The 14,792-nt window shown below is 39.8% G+C and overlaps 2 protein-coding genes across 8 annotated transcripts in view; one reads left to right on the top strand and one right to left on the bottom strand.

Moving 5' to 3' along the window:
* The first annotated feature begins 5,394 nt into the window (after positions 1-5,394).
* On the top strand, positions 5,395-11,100 carry nmur3 (neuromedin U receptor 3). 2 transcript variants are annotated; one of them, XM_044166723.1, is made up of 3 exons: positions 5,395-5,676; positions 7,288-8,206; positions 9,784-11,100. In XM_044166723.1, the coding sequence occupies exons 2-3, from the start codon at positions 7,330-7,332 to the stop codon at positions 10,212-10,214; spliced, it is 1,308 nt and encodes a 435-aa protein (XP_044022658.1). In that variant the 5' UTR covers positions 5,395-5,676; positions 7,288-7,329; the 3' UTR covers positions 10,215-11,100. The 2 variants fall into 2 exon arrangements, with proteins under 2 accessions (XP_044022658.1, XP_044022646.1); XM_044166711.1 differs by lacking the exon at positions 5,395-5,676 and having other exon boundaries at positions 7,050-8,206.
* A 196-nt stretch (positions 11,101-11,296) lies between these two features.
* The window catches only part of lactbl1b (lactamase, beta-like 1b), a 49,138-nt gene continuing 45,642 nt past the window's right edge, over positions 11,297-14,792 (bottom strand). For all 6 annotated transcript variants that reach the window (XM_044166655.1, XM_044166670.1, XM_044166678.1 and 3 more), the window contains one exon: positions 11,297-13,480. In XM_044166655.1, coding sequence (XP_044022590.1) covers positions 12,502-13,480 — 979 coding nt within the window. In that variant the 3' untranslated portion in view covers positions 11,297-12,501. The remainder of the gene's footprint in view (positions 13,481-14,792) is intronic.

Here is a 14,792-nt window from a genome sequence, read left to right as displayed (position 1 = left end):
CAATTGTGGCTTGTTAATGCAGGTTCTTCCATCATATCACCTGAAGAGTTTGACAAAGCTGTAACCCAGGTGTGGGCTATGATTATCTATGATTATTACAGTGCTCTTCTACATGGCAAAACTAAACTGCGGGGCCCCTTCTGACCTCCCATTTTCCCCTGTTTGTGCATTATGGACAGTTTTCTTATGCAGAAATATTGCATTGCATTTGCTGAGTGGTAATTTTAACACAACTTAATTTAAAAATATGCATCATAAAAGTACAGAACTAGTTAACTAAACTAGATAAGACAGGGTCTCAAGATCCTTTAATAGAGCAGGACCTTAAAGTGGTCATAATCAATATTTTGGCAATGGCTCACATGACTACTTGTATGTGAAATGGGTCACTTATAGTGATGAACCTACAGATAATAGTCACTAAACTCTGCAGATCCCCTCAGCTTTATGGAGCTTAACTTCTTCATCTAATTTAACTGTTTTGGGTCTCACATGCTCACAGCATGATTTTCAGCCATAGCAGGCATCTGCTTGTCATCAAAATCTGCTGTGCACTACCTGCTTAGCACCAAACGGCAGACAGTGACAGTTAGTGACTTGCTGGTGAACATAATGGAGCATTCAGCATCTAAAGTGCCAGATATTTCCCTCAGGAGTTGTTGGAGACCAAAACAGAGCTAACTGGACTTACAATTGCAGGTGGCCAGAAACAAAAGTCCAAATGAATGATATCAGCTAAATGTGTAAATAGGCAACTGTTTGCTAACAAGTTTGCCATAAAAGGTGAAGTCAGTGTTGTGCTCAGAGCTTGTTTCTGCTGCCCCAAAATAGCCAAAAAAATGAGTTATTGCAGGTTTAAGGCCTTTATTAGGTCAGATATTGTGCTTTAGTTGTGCCTATTGCCGTATTCCAAAACAACGTTTCAATTTGGGGTTCCTGGGTCTCTGCAGCCATCAGGCAGTTGCCTGCTTTGAATGGTTGGTAATCCAGCCTTGCTCTGCTGGCCTCGCTGTGCAGGTGATCAGACCACTCCAACAGATACTTGCTCAACCACGTCCATGTAACGCCTCTTCTGCGCTCCCTTCTGGTCCAATGCATCCGAATAAAGAGTCACTATCTTGACTGTCTGTCTCGTCTCTTTCTAAATTCTTTTTGTTGCAGTATGCAGAGTCCCTATTTGCACTTAGCCCTTTCTCTTGCAGTTTTTATAGAAAAGAACATTTTTGATCTTCAGATTCTTGTGCGCTAATTAAATAGAAGTCTGTTCTAGAGAATGAGATGAAACTTGCTCATTCTCTTGCACATATGGGCAGCTAATAACTGGGGTGGTTGCTACCAAATGTCAGTTATCATTTAATTTGATGGTGTTGACTTCATCATGAATTTTGAGCAGGATTGTAAGTCAATCTGGAGAATAGTGTCTGCAAAATACCATAAATATACTAGTGCTTCTTCTAAATCCAATGTTTGTTTTCAACTGGGATTTTAAGGATTACACAACAAATGGTGGAAATTCAGCATTACAACATTTTTCCTCTCCATTAAGTCGGTTGCCAGCACTCCTAGTTGTCCTTCATTTATGTAAATTAAAAGGAGAAATAAAAAATTTAGAGCCACATTAAATATATAACAAGACAAATATCTTCGAGGGACGTTTATGACAATCACTAAACTAATTGATGAAAACAACAGGAGGTGTTATGGATTTAAAAAAGGCATAGACTAGCATTTTTGTGGTGTGCACTTTGAGAAAACAGACTGTGGATAAGAAAGGCGTTATAAATTCAGCACACAATATGGGGAGAACCATACTGTCACTGAATACTAATAAGAATCACAACTTCCTTCGTATCACTTTAAAAAGTAATAGTCTTTGAGGAGAGAATGGATTTGAAGTAAGTAGGTCATTCGCTCTTAGCAGGGTAACGACACAGGCTGAATAATTATACACACAGAAATGCAGCAGTAAGTCTATTTACACCATTTTGGACACCAAAATGTTGACGGAGCAGATTAGTGCAGCCTCTGAGAATAAAACTGTCTAATGTTTAAAAACTGAGAATAAAACTGAGAATAAAACTGTTTAATGTATTATGTGTGAATAGATTCTTCTGAATTGACAGTGAGTGTGCGTTTAACCTTTGCTGTCAAAAAGGGACGACAAAAGATCCAAGACTGTATTGAGGGCTCAGTGTGAATGAATTTCAGCCAGAGTGTGGGATACATGATTATGGGTTGTGGAGGTTCTTCACTGATGTCATATTGTAAAAGTGCATGGATTGTCCATGATGGCCAGGAGTTTGGTCCTCATCCACCTATGGGCCACCTCTTCCACAGTGTCCAGGGTGACACAGAGGACAGAACCAGCTAATAAGCTTGTTCAGCCTCCCGACGTCACCCTCCTTGATGCTGCTCCCTCAGAATACCACAACATAATCCTGCAAGCCAAAAGACCTGAGCCACCTCTGCGTCCTCTCCCTGGATGGAAACAGGAGACAGGGGGACCCCACTCCTCCTAAAATCCACCACCATCTCCTTTGTCTTGTTGATGTTGAGTAGCAGTTCGTTCTGCTCACACCACTCAACAAAACTGTCCCCAGTCCTCTATACTTGGTCTTGTGTCCTCCACTGACACACCCCACAATAGCAGAATCGTCCTCGTACTTCTGAGGTGGCAAATACCTGTGTTGTGCCTGAAGTGTGAGGTGTAGAGGCTGAAGAGGAAGGGTCTACAAGGCCCTACAACTTTCCAAACATCTGAAAACAAAAATCTAATCATTTGTTAAACTTAATTATATAGTACTGGTGAATCAGGAGGGCTGACAACCATGTCATGTGTTTATTTGGCTAAGTTGATGTTTCATTTAGTAGATAAGCCAGCATCAACTGCAAATTGGTGTTCACATAGCTGTTAAAGGGAAAGATGATCCTTCTGATGTTTATTTAAGTCTGTGTGATACTACTGTGCTTAGTCGTCATTTTGATGTATAAAAACACAAACATGGTGTGAAATTTGTCTCTTCCTGGCTCTGTTTAGAAAGGACTTCAGCGACATTGCCCATGACAACCTGCCTGACTTTTCTCATCATCATACAAGGAGGAAGTCCCCAGCCATAGTATTTGTGCACAAAACTCCAAAAGACAGATGGGTTTAAGAAGAATTGATTAATTATAATTTAAATGGTTAATTATAATAGAACTGGTTTAATTGCAGCTACGTTAGTAGATAAACACGTCTTCTTCCTATAATGACTTTGCAAACTAGATGCTAAAAGACATACAGTGTTTTGCAGCCTCCAGTAAATGGAGGCTTCGGTAGTATAAAATTTTTATACTACACGTTTAATTTTCAAATGGAACTCTGGGAAACGTATTGTGAAACTTGAGGTTAACAACAGTCACTTAAGGTTTGGCTTCTCATGCTTTTAAATATCTGCATGCTACTGTAGTTCTACCAGCGGACTCCACATAAATATTCCTCAAATAAAGTTGAAATAAAGTCTTCATAAAATATTCTGGGTGTTCTATATTTAGGCTATTGCTTTTAATTATTTAGTCAAGGTGTCTCTTTATTCATCTGGAGGGCATTCAAAACGATGGAGCTAAAACAGCATGTTTGGCTCAAAATCTTTGTCCTGTCATGCAGGCATGTGGCTGGATTACAAGCTGGGCAAAGAAGGTAACAATCCTGTCCTGGGACCCAAAACTCCAGGGGCCACAGAATCTTTAGGAAAAGTGTATGTCAACTGGCCTGTGCAAATTTACATGACAGGTTCACTATTTTTCAAGTCTGTCTTAAAACAAGCCCATAAGAACACTGAAACAGGTTTTGCTTTCTGTATTCCTCCTGGTCTTACTAGCCATTAAAAGATCTCTTCCTGATGTGTTTCCAGTGAAAGTGATGGATAACAAAATCCAAGGACAAAATTCCTTCTTTGCGTTTCCCGGGACAGTGTTTTACTTGCTGAGCTTTGCCAGAGGGACAGTAACAGAAAGAGGGAATTTTGTATTAAAAATACTGTTACTTTGGAAGATATCTAATTGATTTGGCTACAGCAGACTGTTGAAGCCTCATATTAACTTCAGACATACTTTGGAACTTTTGCACAGAACGAGGACTGTGGATTTTGTTCCCCATCACTTACATTGGAAGCAGATTAGGAAGGGATCTCTAAAAGGCCAGTATAAACAGGAAGAATGATTACAGTGACCAATAACTGATATTGTTCAATCTTAAAACAGGCACCTGACTATTGTTTTAAGACAGACTTGAAATATAATATAAATATAAATAATATATTGTGAACCTTTATTATTTCAGTTTTGTGCTTGTAAGTTGCACATTCCTATATTAATGAATTTACCACACAGCAGACGTGCAGGGACATGTAGTTCTGTATTACAGCAGGTTAATCCATCCATGCATGCAGGGTAACAAATGAGCATGAAGTCAAGTCAAGTTTTATTTATACAGTCCAAAATCACAAATCATGACCATAAACAAACAACAAAAACAAAAAGCACATCATAACCACAGTAATCAAATAGCTCATTAATCACCATACTGTACTTGTGGGAATTAAGGGATGAAAATTACTGGAGTGGGTTGACGCTGAAGATTTCTTATTTCAGGGCAAACTGAAAACAAGCCAAACTTGTCAAACAACTCATTATAAGAAAAGCTCATGCTCGGGCTTGGATGTTGTGGTTGCCGTGACAACAGCACAGCATCATTCAGTCTCTGCCTAAGAAAAGTACACTTTAAAAAACCAAAAGGAACTGTGACGGGAAACCCAGCAGCAGCAGAGCTGCAGTGACTTCTGGAGCAACTTGTTGCTCATAGCAAAGTGCAGTCGTAGCTTCTGCGTTGTCCATTGCTGTTGCCTTGAAAAGTTGTTGGACGTATTAAAATACAGTTTGAAGGTGACGCAATGCCCTCCGCAGCGTTAATAATAAGTTCTTAGGATGACATATTTATGGCAAACATAACAAAATTGTGAAAATACAACCACTCCATTTTAATAGGCCCAATATAGCCACACAATGAGTGAACAAAATTTTTTTGCCCCAAAGTTAATTAAAAAAATATTATTCTGGGATGAGGAAAAGTTGAAACACCCTCTCCTGCTCTCCCCAAAAATATAAACTATCCTGCCTTGCCTCCCTGTCCCCCCCTAATAATTTTTGTACAGTCCCTAATGTCTCCAAGGTACTCAACAGCATTTTATCTTGACTCAAAAAACTCATAAAGTGGTGTTTGTCCTGTAGCTGCAACATTTTAGATTTATAATGTGTAGTATTTCTGTCTTTTGTTGTTGAACGTTGTTGAATGGCAAAGCTTATGTGTGCACTCCCTGATTCAAACCTTTCAAAGCGTACAGGCTAAATGAATCTCTCTCTCCACCTCTCTCTGCCTCGCTCTCCCTCTCACCTCTTCTTTACATCGCACAGTTTCATCTCTGTGTGAAGGGGGACGGGGCTGCAGCGCAGTTACCATCCTCCTCTGTGGACCCTCCGTCTGTCTCTTCTCCTCTAGCGACCAGAAGCGCGTTTAATAACTTTTGCATTCGCTGTTTTGCTTATTCGCCTCATTTGCGCGGTTTGTTTCCCCTAATTTCCCAAAATGACGACACAGAGTGTGTTATAAGAAGCGGGTTGCAGACCAGCAGCGTCAAGGTGAGGTGTATTTCTATTGTAAATATTTTAAACAAAAGTTACAGGCCACCAGTGTCTTATCAAGTTTCAAATATTCTGCATATTATCATTGTATTTACATCTATATTTGCTTTCTGACTGATGCTTCTAAGTATTTGACACACGACTGACATTTAATCAACCTTAAATTCATCAAAATAAAATAATAAGGATAATATCAAACACTTAACAAGCAATAGCAGAGGAACATGTTGAACTGTCTTTAAGGTTAAACAGTGCTGCTAATAGTCACATAACCTTGGATTTGCAGGAATGCATGAGATGTGGCAACATAATTAACCTTCTAGAAGTCTTTAGCATCTATCAATGCAGTGTGTGTAATGGCAATTATCCTCAACAGTCACTAGTTGATGAGAATGATTTGAACCATATTAGTGTGGCAGTAAATGCAATATTCCTCAACCCACAGAGGGAATCTGCCATTTCATTGCGAGACAAATGTGTTTTTTTCCCCTCTTAATTGTTTCTTCATCATCCATGACCAACAGAAAATCTCTTTTGTCACCAAGGTTCAGTTATATTCTGAAGCAAAAATGAGAAATTTAGACAACATAGGGTCTAATTTCTTTATTTCCAGCAGTTTATAGGTCTGGAGTTTGCTTATCTGCTGTGAGGTCTGCACAACTGCGTAGCTCACAGACAATAGTTTTTACTTTTTCAAAACAGAAAAGTTAAAGTGTATTAATAATAATAATAATAATAATAATAATAGCAATAATGAAATAGTAAAAATAACAAAAGTATAATTAAATCGATCTGTGTATATCATTCATTGACCCTACCTGCTAAATAAACACATTCAAAGTGTGTTTTGATTTCTGAGTGATGCATTTCTGCACCAGGTGGTTCTACATTATCAGGTTAACATGTTTATGCCCTGAAAATGCTCGGCTCCTATATTACCTGCTGGTGCTTAGCCTCCTCAAAAATGAAGCATTTGTTGTTGTTTTAGACCTTTAGGATGCCAAATTTAAAGTGGTAATATGTAGAGCTGGAACCATTGGCAGATTAATCAATTAGTAGATGGATGAGCAACTATTTTGATAATAGATGAATTGTTTCAGTGATTTTTCAATCAAAAAGGCCAAACATTTTCTTATTTCAACTTCTCAAATATGAAGATTTTCTGCTTTTCTGACTCATATATTATTGTAAATTTCATATCTTGAGGGTTTTGGATTGATGGTCAGATAAAACAAGGAATATGAAGATGCCACCTTGGGCTCTGTGAAATTATACTATTTTCTAACATTTTACAAACAAAACAATTTATCAGGAAAAAATTAGTGACTGTATTTAAATACACTAGTTTTGTTAAAAAATATCCTCCATTTTAAGCATGCCAGTGTAAAAATATTTCAATCTTTTAAAGCCTTAGTTAAGACATAATTAGGTCTCAGGTTCTGGGAATATGTGAATCACCAGTTTCAGCTGAAAAGTGTGATACAAGACAAAGCCATGTTAAACTGAAGTTTTGTCCCCAATAGGAATCATCACAGATCCGTTAATCAAATGAAATCCTCTTCTGATAGCACTTTTTGTTTCATCTTTCTATTTTTCTTTTTATTGCAGGCCCCCAGTGTTGAACAAACCCAGACATCAGCACAGGATGTGATGACATCTCCTGTTGTTCATCTGGTTTTCCTCTCTGAAATGGAGCTCTCTTTGCAGGGCTCCCCTTCAAACGTATCCAAACTGTCCCAGAACACCAGCATGCCACTAAATGCCACTGGGAATTACACCAGCGACCAATTGACTGAAGTCAACCTCTTTGAAATCCTGGGTCCAAAACGATCTCCCTTCTTCCTCCCTGTGACCAGTGTTTACCTTGTCATCTTCCTCACCGGCTTGTCTGGAAATCTGCTCACATGTGCAGTGATAGCAAAGCACATGAAGATGCGAAACCCCACCAACCTCTACCTGGTGAGCCTGGCTGCGTCGGACCTCCTTGTGCTTTTGTTTGGGATGCCCCTGGAGATTTACGACCTGTGGCAGAACTACCCGTTCCCCTTTGGCGAGGGCGGCTGCTACTTCAAGACCTTCCTCTTCGAGACGGTCTGCTTCGCCTCAATCCTCAACGTCACAGCTCTGAGCGTGGAGAGGTATATAGCCGTGTTGCACCCGCTCAAAACACGGTACCTGTCGACTAACCAGCACGCCAAGCGGGTCATCACCGTCGTGTGGGTGGTGTCGATGATCTGTGCCATCCCCAACACCTCACTGCACGGCATCTTCTACCTGCCAGAGAGGATGGAAGAGTCGGCCATATGCACTGTGCTGAAGCCCCTGTGGATCTATAACATCGTCATGCAGATCACCACTGTGTGCTTCTATTTTGTGCCCATGATGGTGATTAGCGTGCTGTACCTGGTGATGGGTCTTCATTTAGGCAGAGAAAGGCAGCAGCCCAGCGGGACCCTGGGAAAGAACTGTGACACTCGAAGGAAGATCAGTGTGAATGGGCGCAGGAGACAGGTCAACAAGATGCTCTGTGAGTTTTTTTTCTCTCTGTCACTCTTCAGATAACATGCATTACTGTGAAAGGCTGCTATGATTTGAAAGCAGATCCCCTCTAATCTGTGTTATCAATGCCAAGACATGATCCCAAAGACAAACCATGAAAACACAAAGCAAATGTCAGGGGATTGTCAATTCTTTATATGGATTATTTGTATTCAGAAGGGCATCTTTTTGTTTAATATCTTCTAAGCTTTGGGACTTGATGAGATTTCATGTACAGTGTTAGCAAAGTTCTTACAGTGTACAGTCCATCTACCCCACTGTAAGGCCCTTTAATATAATTGATAATTGATTTGTTCTTTTCTTACTTATCAGTCAACTTTGTAATGAGTTTCATTCTAGACTGATATATCCATCCATTTAAAAAGTCTTCTGTCACATGTAACAAAATAATAGCTGGTGTTGAATTCAAGTAGGAGTCATCTTAAAGGCCTACTTTCTGAATCAGTTTCTTACTATAAGTGAAATAACCTAATGTTATCAACATAAACCTAATATTATATTAACAATATCCCACTGACTGGCAATGTCAGTCCACCACTTTGGTCCACACTGAAATATCTCAACAACTATCATCATGGATTGTCATTCATTTTCTACAGACATTCATCTCACTCTCATGATGAATTAACTTTTCCTCGAGCTCCATCATTAGGTCTAAATTTCAATTTTCCCAATATTTGCTGTATAACCAAATACCTGCAAAAATAATGACAGCTGCTCAGCCTCAGTTGCTTTGTGCTTAGTGCTAAGCAGTAAATGTTAGCACGCTAGCAGGCTAAACTAAGATGGTGAACATGGTACACATTATACCTGCTAATCATCCTCACAGAACTTTCTAGCATGGCTGTTGACTCTTAGACTTGTTTTCTCTTATCTGTTAATGTCGCTCATTTAGTCACAAATATGTAATGTTCTAGAGAAGTACTTATAAAATGAAAAGGAAATACCTTTTATTTGAAACAGATATATTTCGCAGAATAGAATTATCTACAAGTACTGAGAGATGAACGTTATGATTTTTACCAATGTGTAGCATTTTCTCTCCCTTCTTATATTAATGTTCTTCCCTTAAATGTCGCTTACCTGTGAGAGTGGGTTAGAAAGTACAAACTTATGCTGTGCAGCCAACATTTGTTCAAACCCACAGAACTGTATTTAAGTTCTGGCGGAGATCCCAAAGTTTCCTAAAATACCAAACATGTGGAAACGAGTATAAAATGATGCACAAGTCATCTGGAATAATTCCATTCGATGCAAATGTAAAGCTATAATAACGTATAAGCTTTACTTAAAGGGAAAGGGTTTATGCTCAAATTAAATTTGAATAATAATGTGTTGATAATGTGTAGGGTGATGTCCTTTTAGGATGTAGCCCCCTTGTCTTTCCACTCTGTCGCTTTTCTGTATCTAATCTTCCCAGTAAGGGTAACAATGGCATCAAAAATACATAACAATAAAAAAGAGCAGTAACAAAGAAAAGTGTTTGATCTGCAAAAGCAAAAAACCTTTTTAAACATCCTCATTCTCTCTGGCCTGATCCTCTAGCGATCGTTGTGGCGGTGTTTGGAGTCTGCTGGGCGCCCTTCCACATCGAGCGGCTCCTGTGGAGTTCCATTAGCCAGTGGACCGATTTGATGCACAACATTTATCAGTACGTCCACATCCTGTCTGGCGTATTCTTCTACCTCAGCTCAGCAGTCAACCCTATCATCTACAGCCTGCTCTCCACACGGTTCAGGGAGTGTTTCCGAGAACTCGTGTGCTCCCAGACGGAGGATAACAGCTCTGTCAGAGACTCACCGCAATTCCTTAAGATTTTACTGGATCCCTCTGTCTCAAGCTCCAGAGCTCAGACTGAGGGTAAGGGCTCCAATGCTTTCATCCCTTTGCTGTCCTCTAACATGACACTGAGCATGGACACTGAGATCCTCACATGTGCATGTAAAGAGACAACCTGCAAGACCTCTGTGTTCTAACTGAGATTTGATTTGAATAGGTAACAAGCAGCTAATGCCGAAACCACTTTAAAGGAGTAGTTTGAGATTTTGGGAAAACGCTTATACGCTTTCTTAACAAGTCAGATGAGAAGATCAAAACCGCTCTCAAATCTGTTAAATATGAAGCTACCGCCAGGAAATAGTTAGCTTAGCTTAGCATAAAGACTGGAAACAGGAAAACAGCTAGCCTGGCTCTGTCCAAAAGGTCCAAAATCTACCTAACAGCACCTTTAAATCTCACAAATTAACACATTAATTAACACATTATATCTCGTTTGTTTAAACTGTAAAAAAACAAAGTGTAAACAACATTTATCATTTATCAGACGTGAGAGTGGTATTGATCTTCTCATCTAACTCTCGCCAAAAGAAAGTGAATAAGCCAAGCCATTTCCCAAAAAATTGTTCCTTAACTTATTACATGTCATTAAACAGCTTGTACGTGAACTTTGATTTGTTTGTTTGTTACTCTGGATAATATTGTTTAACAGTGCCTGCATATTCCACCTGCTGTCTTATTCTGTAACTGCTGTATGCCTTAGAGAGTGAATCCAGAGGGAAAGTGGGACAAATCTGATCAGAATGATAACATGTTGTTCTTGTAAAATGGATGTGTTGGGCAGCAAAAACACGTCAAATATTTCTCTGTGTTTCAGTGGAACTTGTAAACAAAGAATGTAATGCTTTACTGTGAGCTTTTCCTAATCTTGTTTTGTCTCTTGTTGCATGGCCAGCAATCATGTACGTGATTTGAGTGATTGATAAGCTCTTGTTTACTGTGGACACAGTTGAAAACTGATTATGGCTATTGTGCAGTGCCTAATTTAAAAGCTACAAAAATAAATGTTGAAGCTGTCCACACGTAGCAATTTTTTTTGGAACCTATGTTAATGCCTGGTTACGTCTGATGTGTTGTTACTTTGATGACTGAAACATGAATGTAACATAATGCTGGAGACGTTTATTCATTATCGTGATTGCATTGTGTGATTGTTGCTTTTCTGAAGGCTGCATGAGCGTCATCTGACATCTTACCAAAATAACAAGCCTCAACAATAGCAGAGATTCAACACATGGTATAATTTGCATGTTGGTACAGTTTTGTTTCATTATGGCTTACAATACTGCATGACCCAAATTAGGATTTCTTCCCATCATCCATCAGAATGATAATCTGTGGGCTGTGACAACAATGCATTGCATAGTTGAATGCCAGTTTCAATATTTCATCCATAGCCATATAAAGTCGATACAATAGATTTATTTTTAGGCAGCATTGCATTCATATTCCATCAATATCACTCGTTGCACCTGATGCTTCAAGACTAAGCAACATTTTCAATATCTATTCCATTTCCATTGCACTTCTAGACGCACAATCTAATATAAATGGAAAAAACATCAGCCTTTGCCTTATAAAGGTTATTTTTGTACACTTGAATCTGTCATTTTCCTGCAGCAGTCATGGCAGTGTATTATTTATATTGGTGTTAGAGGTCAGAAAATTTCGGAATCCATTTTTAGGGATTAAACAGCAAGGAGTCACACAGGCAACCGAAAGCCTCTCTGTCCTTAATCGCTTCTTACTGGGGAGCCAAAATATTTTGCATCTTAGTCACATGTAAGTGCATGATTGTTGACATTAAATCAGCAAAGCCATACCCGTGGCAACATCATTGCCATGAAAATGTCCTGATTTTACCTGCCACAAACATAGTTCATAGGTACACAAAGAAATCAAATTAAAAAATCCTTCACCAATGGATGACAAATATGTATGAGCCAATAATCTCATGGTACTGCAGTCATGGTCCAAGAATTGAAAATGAAATGTAAATATTCATGCAAATGACCACAACAGGAGTTTGATGTGAGCCAGTGTTCGGCTGTTGTCTCTCATGAAAACTCAAGGACAGAAGAGACCAAGACAATATATGAGCGGTTTAAATGAAAGCAGGAAACAAGCACACAAGCACTGTATCACCATAATTTGAATGTTCAGTTAGGAGGCATAATGAAGGGCCAGTGTAAGGAGGACAGTCATACACATCATTCAGCAGATAAATTAATTTTCTGTGCACGACATACATAATGCCGTCCCTCTCTGTGCTCTCAGTAAATCAAGAGCGCAATCCTATCTTTGACTGCCAAAATGACTCAACTTTTTCATTTGGGCTTTCAATATTCACAGCCTCTTTTTAGTTTACAGTCCTTCACATATCTGAAGGACACACCATTTGTCTTTAGGCCGCAGCATTGCTGCAGTTCAGCTCGAAAAGGATGGCCTGCGGGCTATTCTGACCACATTATATGTGTTCAGTCCTGGTGCATCAAAACCAGGGGACAAACCCCGCTTGTCAAACGTGTAGAAGTTAAATAATTGGCCATCTTGGGCTTCCAGGGACACTGAGGCTGTGCCAACTCGCAGAACACAAGGGTACTCTTTTTCAAAAACCACTCTGAACACCCGGTCAACCAGGTAGTTGAGCTTTATTGTCCTGTACTTCTCTGGGATCAACTCTTCAATCTGAGGCCCAAACTGTTGCATGATCAGAACTCCGTCTGGTCCGACTTTGATCTCGTAGAAGGTGATGTTGCTGTAGGTGAAAAAGCCAATGTAAGGTTCTGGGTTTGGGGGAGCAAAGAGGACCTTCTTGGCCTCCCTGAAGGCTTTTTCTATGGCTGGAATGATGTGGTTATAGGCCTTGGTGACCACATCCTGGTTCTGAGACCGGCTGCCAGCCATTAGCACCACCAGACCGACCTTCAGTCTGGGCACCAGGGAGAAGGTGGCTGAGTAGCCGTCCAGATCACCATCTTTACGCACCACCTCGTAGCCCATCAGCTCATTCACCTCCCACGGCGTCCCAGTACGGTTGGCAAAGTAGTCCTTATCACACCTGAAGAGCGGGGTCAGCATGATCTTCAACGAGTCTGGCTCCAGCAGCTTGCGGTGATAAGCACCCAGCAGCATCATGGCGAGCTTGGCCAAGTCTGCGGCCGTGGAAAACATCTGACCCGAGGGCCGGTACCAGCCGAGGTCATAGAGTGGGGCTGGTTTTCCGTTGGAGTACACTCCCACAGCCATCTGGCTCTGGAGCCCCGGGCTGATGTCGAAGCCGGTGTCCTCCATCCCCAGCCGGTCCAGGATGTTGTCTGTGATCCACCGCTGGTAGTCAACGGCGGCCACTCGCTCGGCCATCACATGAGCCAGCAGCGAGAAGGCGAGGTTGCTGTAGTGACATCTGGAAGGAAGCAAGTTAAAGAGAGAGTGTCTCAAAAATCTGGTTGTTTATGCAGAAAATAACTGAAAAAAAACTATTTTGCATGTTGAAACTTATCACCTGTCTTGAAGTATTTTGGGATATGCTTACTAGCTTTTTTGTTGAGAGTTAAATGAGAATGTCGATACCATTCATTCAATTTGTTGGATAAATATGAAGCTACAGCCAGCCGCCACTTAGCTTAGCATAAAGACTGAAAATGCAAAACAGCTAGCCTGGCTCCTCCCATGGTTAATGAATCTGTATACCATCTGTATACTAGCACCTCTAAAGCTCACAAAGTAACACGTTATATGTTGTTTGTTTAATCAGTACAAAAAAGTGTAAAAATGACAAGTTGTAGTTTTACGGGGGGGGGTTATGTGCTAGACTATTTCTTAGCTGGGAGCACTAAGTTCCTGGTGTGTTGTCGTCACCGTGAGGTTGTCAGGCAACCTCATAAAATGAAATTTGCTTTAAGCTAACTCCATTACAATACATCAAATGATAACATTTATGTTTAATATTGTACACGGTCCTTTGCAAATAAAATAAATAACCAGTGAGATTTCAGGAAGTCACTGCTTCCAGCTAAGAAATAATCCGGCACAGATTAAACAAACAAGATTTAAAGTGTTAATTAGTAAACTTTAGAGGTCCCCATTTCCAGTTTTTTTGCTAAGTTAAGCTAACCAGCTGCTGGCTGTAGCTTCATGTTCATTATATAAACATAAAAGTGGTGTCCATCTTCTCATCTAACTCTTGACAAGAAAGTGATTAAAGTATTTACCAAAATGTCAAACTATTGCTTCAAACAGACAGCGATTAGATGACATATGTTGTTGTCACCAAATGATTAAGGCCCTCCTTGGTCACATTTGTATCAAGAAGTGTCATCAGTGTTGTCCTAGTGGTGGTTTTACAAGGTTTTAATCTTTTATCAAGTCTAGAAAGTAAAAACCTGAAACACCAGAGCTCAGTGTCAAAAGGCAACTCCCCTAAAAGCTTTGGTCTCTGAGATATTGAAATTGAATTTGAACACTATGTTCAAATAATTAAAGATCAAATATTTTTCCAATAATAACGGCCAATCACTGTAATTTATACAGAGAGATCAAGTGTAGTAATATTTTTAACAGGGCAACACTGTGTCTTTCCTTCAAGTTCAGGAAAAAACACAAAGATTCTAAAATATGTTTGAATAGACACCTTAAAACTGTACTCCTAGTTGTATTAAATCTGAGCCAGTAAACAGACTACAATGAACAAAGACATTTGTTTGCACAATAAAAAT

This window comes from Siniperca chuatsi, linkage group LG2 (genome assembly GCF_020085105.1).
Source record: "Siniperca chuatsi isolate FFG_IHB_CAS linkage group LG2, ASM2008510v1, whole genome shotgun sequence".
NCBI lineage: Eukaryota > Metazoa > Chordata > Actinopteri > Centrarchiformes > Sinipercidae > Siniperca > Siniperca chuatsi.
The sequence above is the reverse complement of the archived record's forward strand: the minus strand, read 5'-3'. Positions and strand labels throughout refer to the sequence as shown.

What these genes read in the sequence shown, in the direction of transcription:
- nmur3 (XM_044166711.1), top strand. Translation starts at nt 7,228, where the DNA reads ATGAAATCCTCTTCTGATAGCACTTTTTGTTTCATCTTTCTATTTTTC. An exon ending in ACAGGTCAACAAGATGCTCT is followed by an intron (nt 8,207 to 9,783) that starts GTGAGTTTTTTT and finishes CTGATCCTCTAG; the next exon opens with CGATCGTTGTGGCGGTGTTT.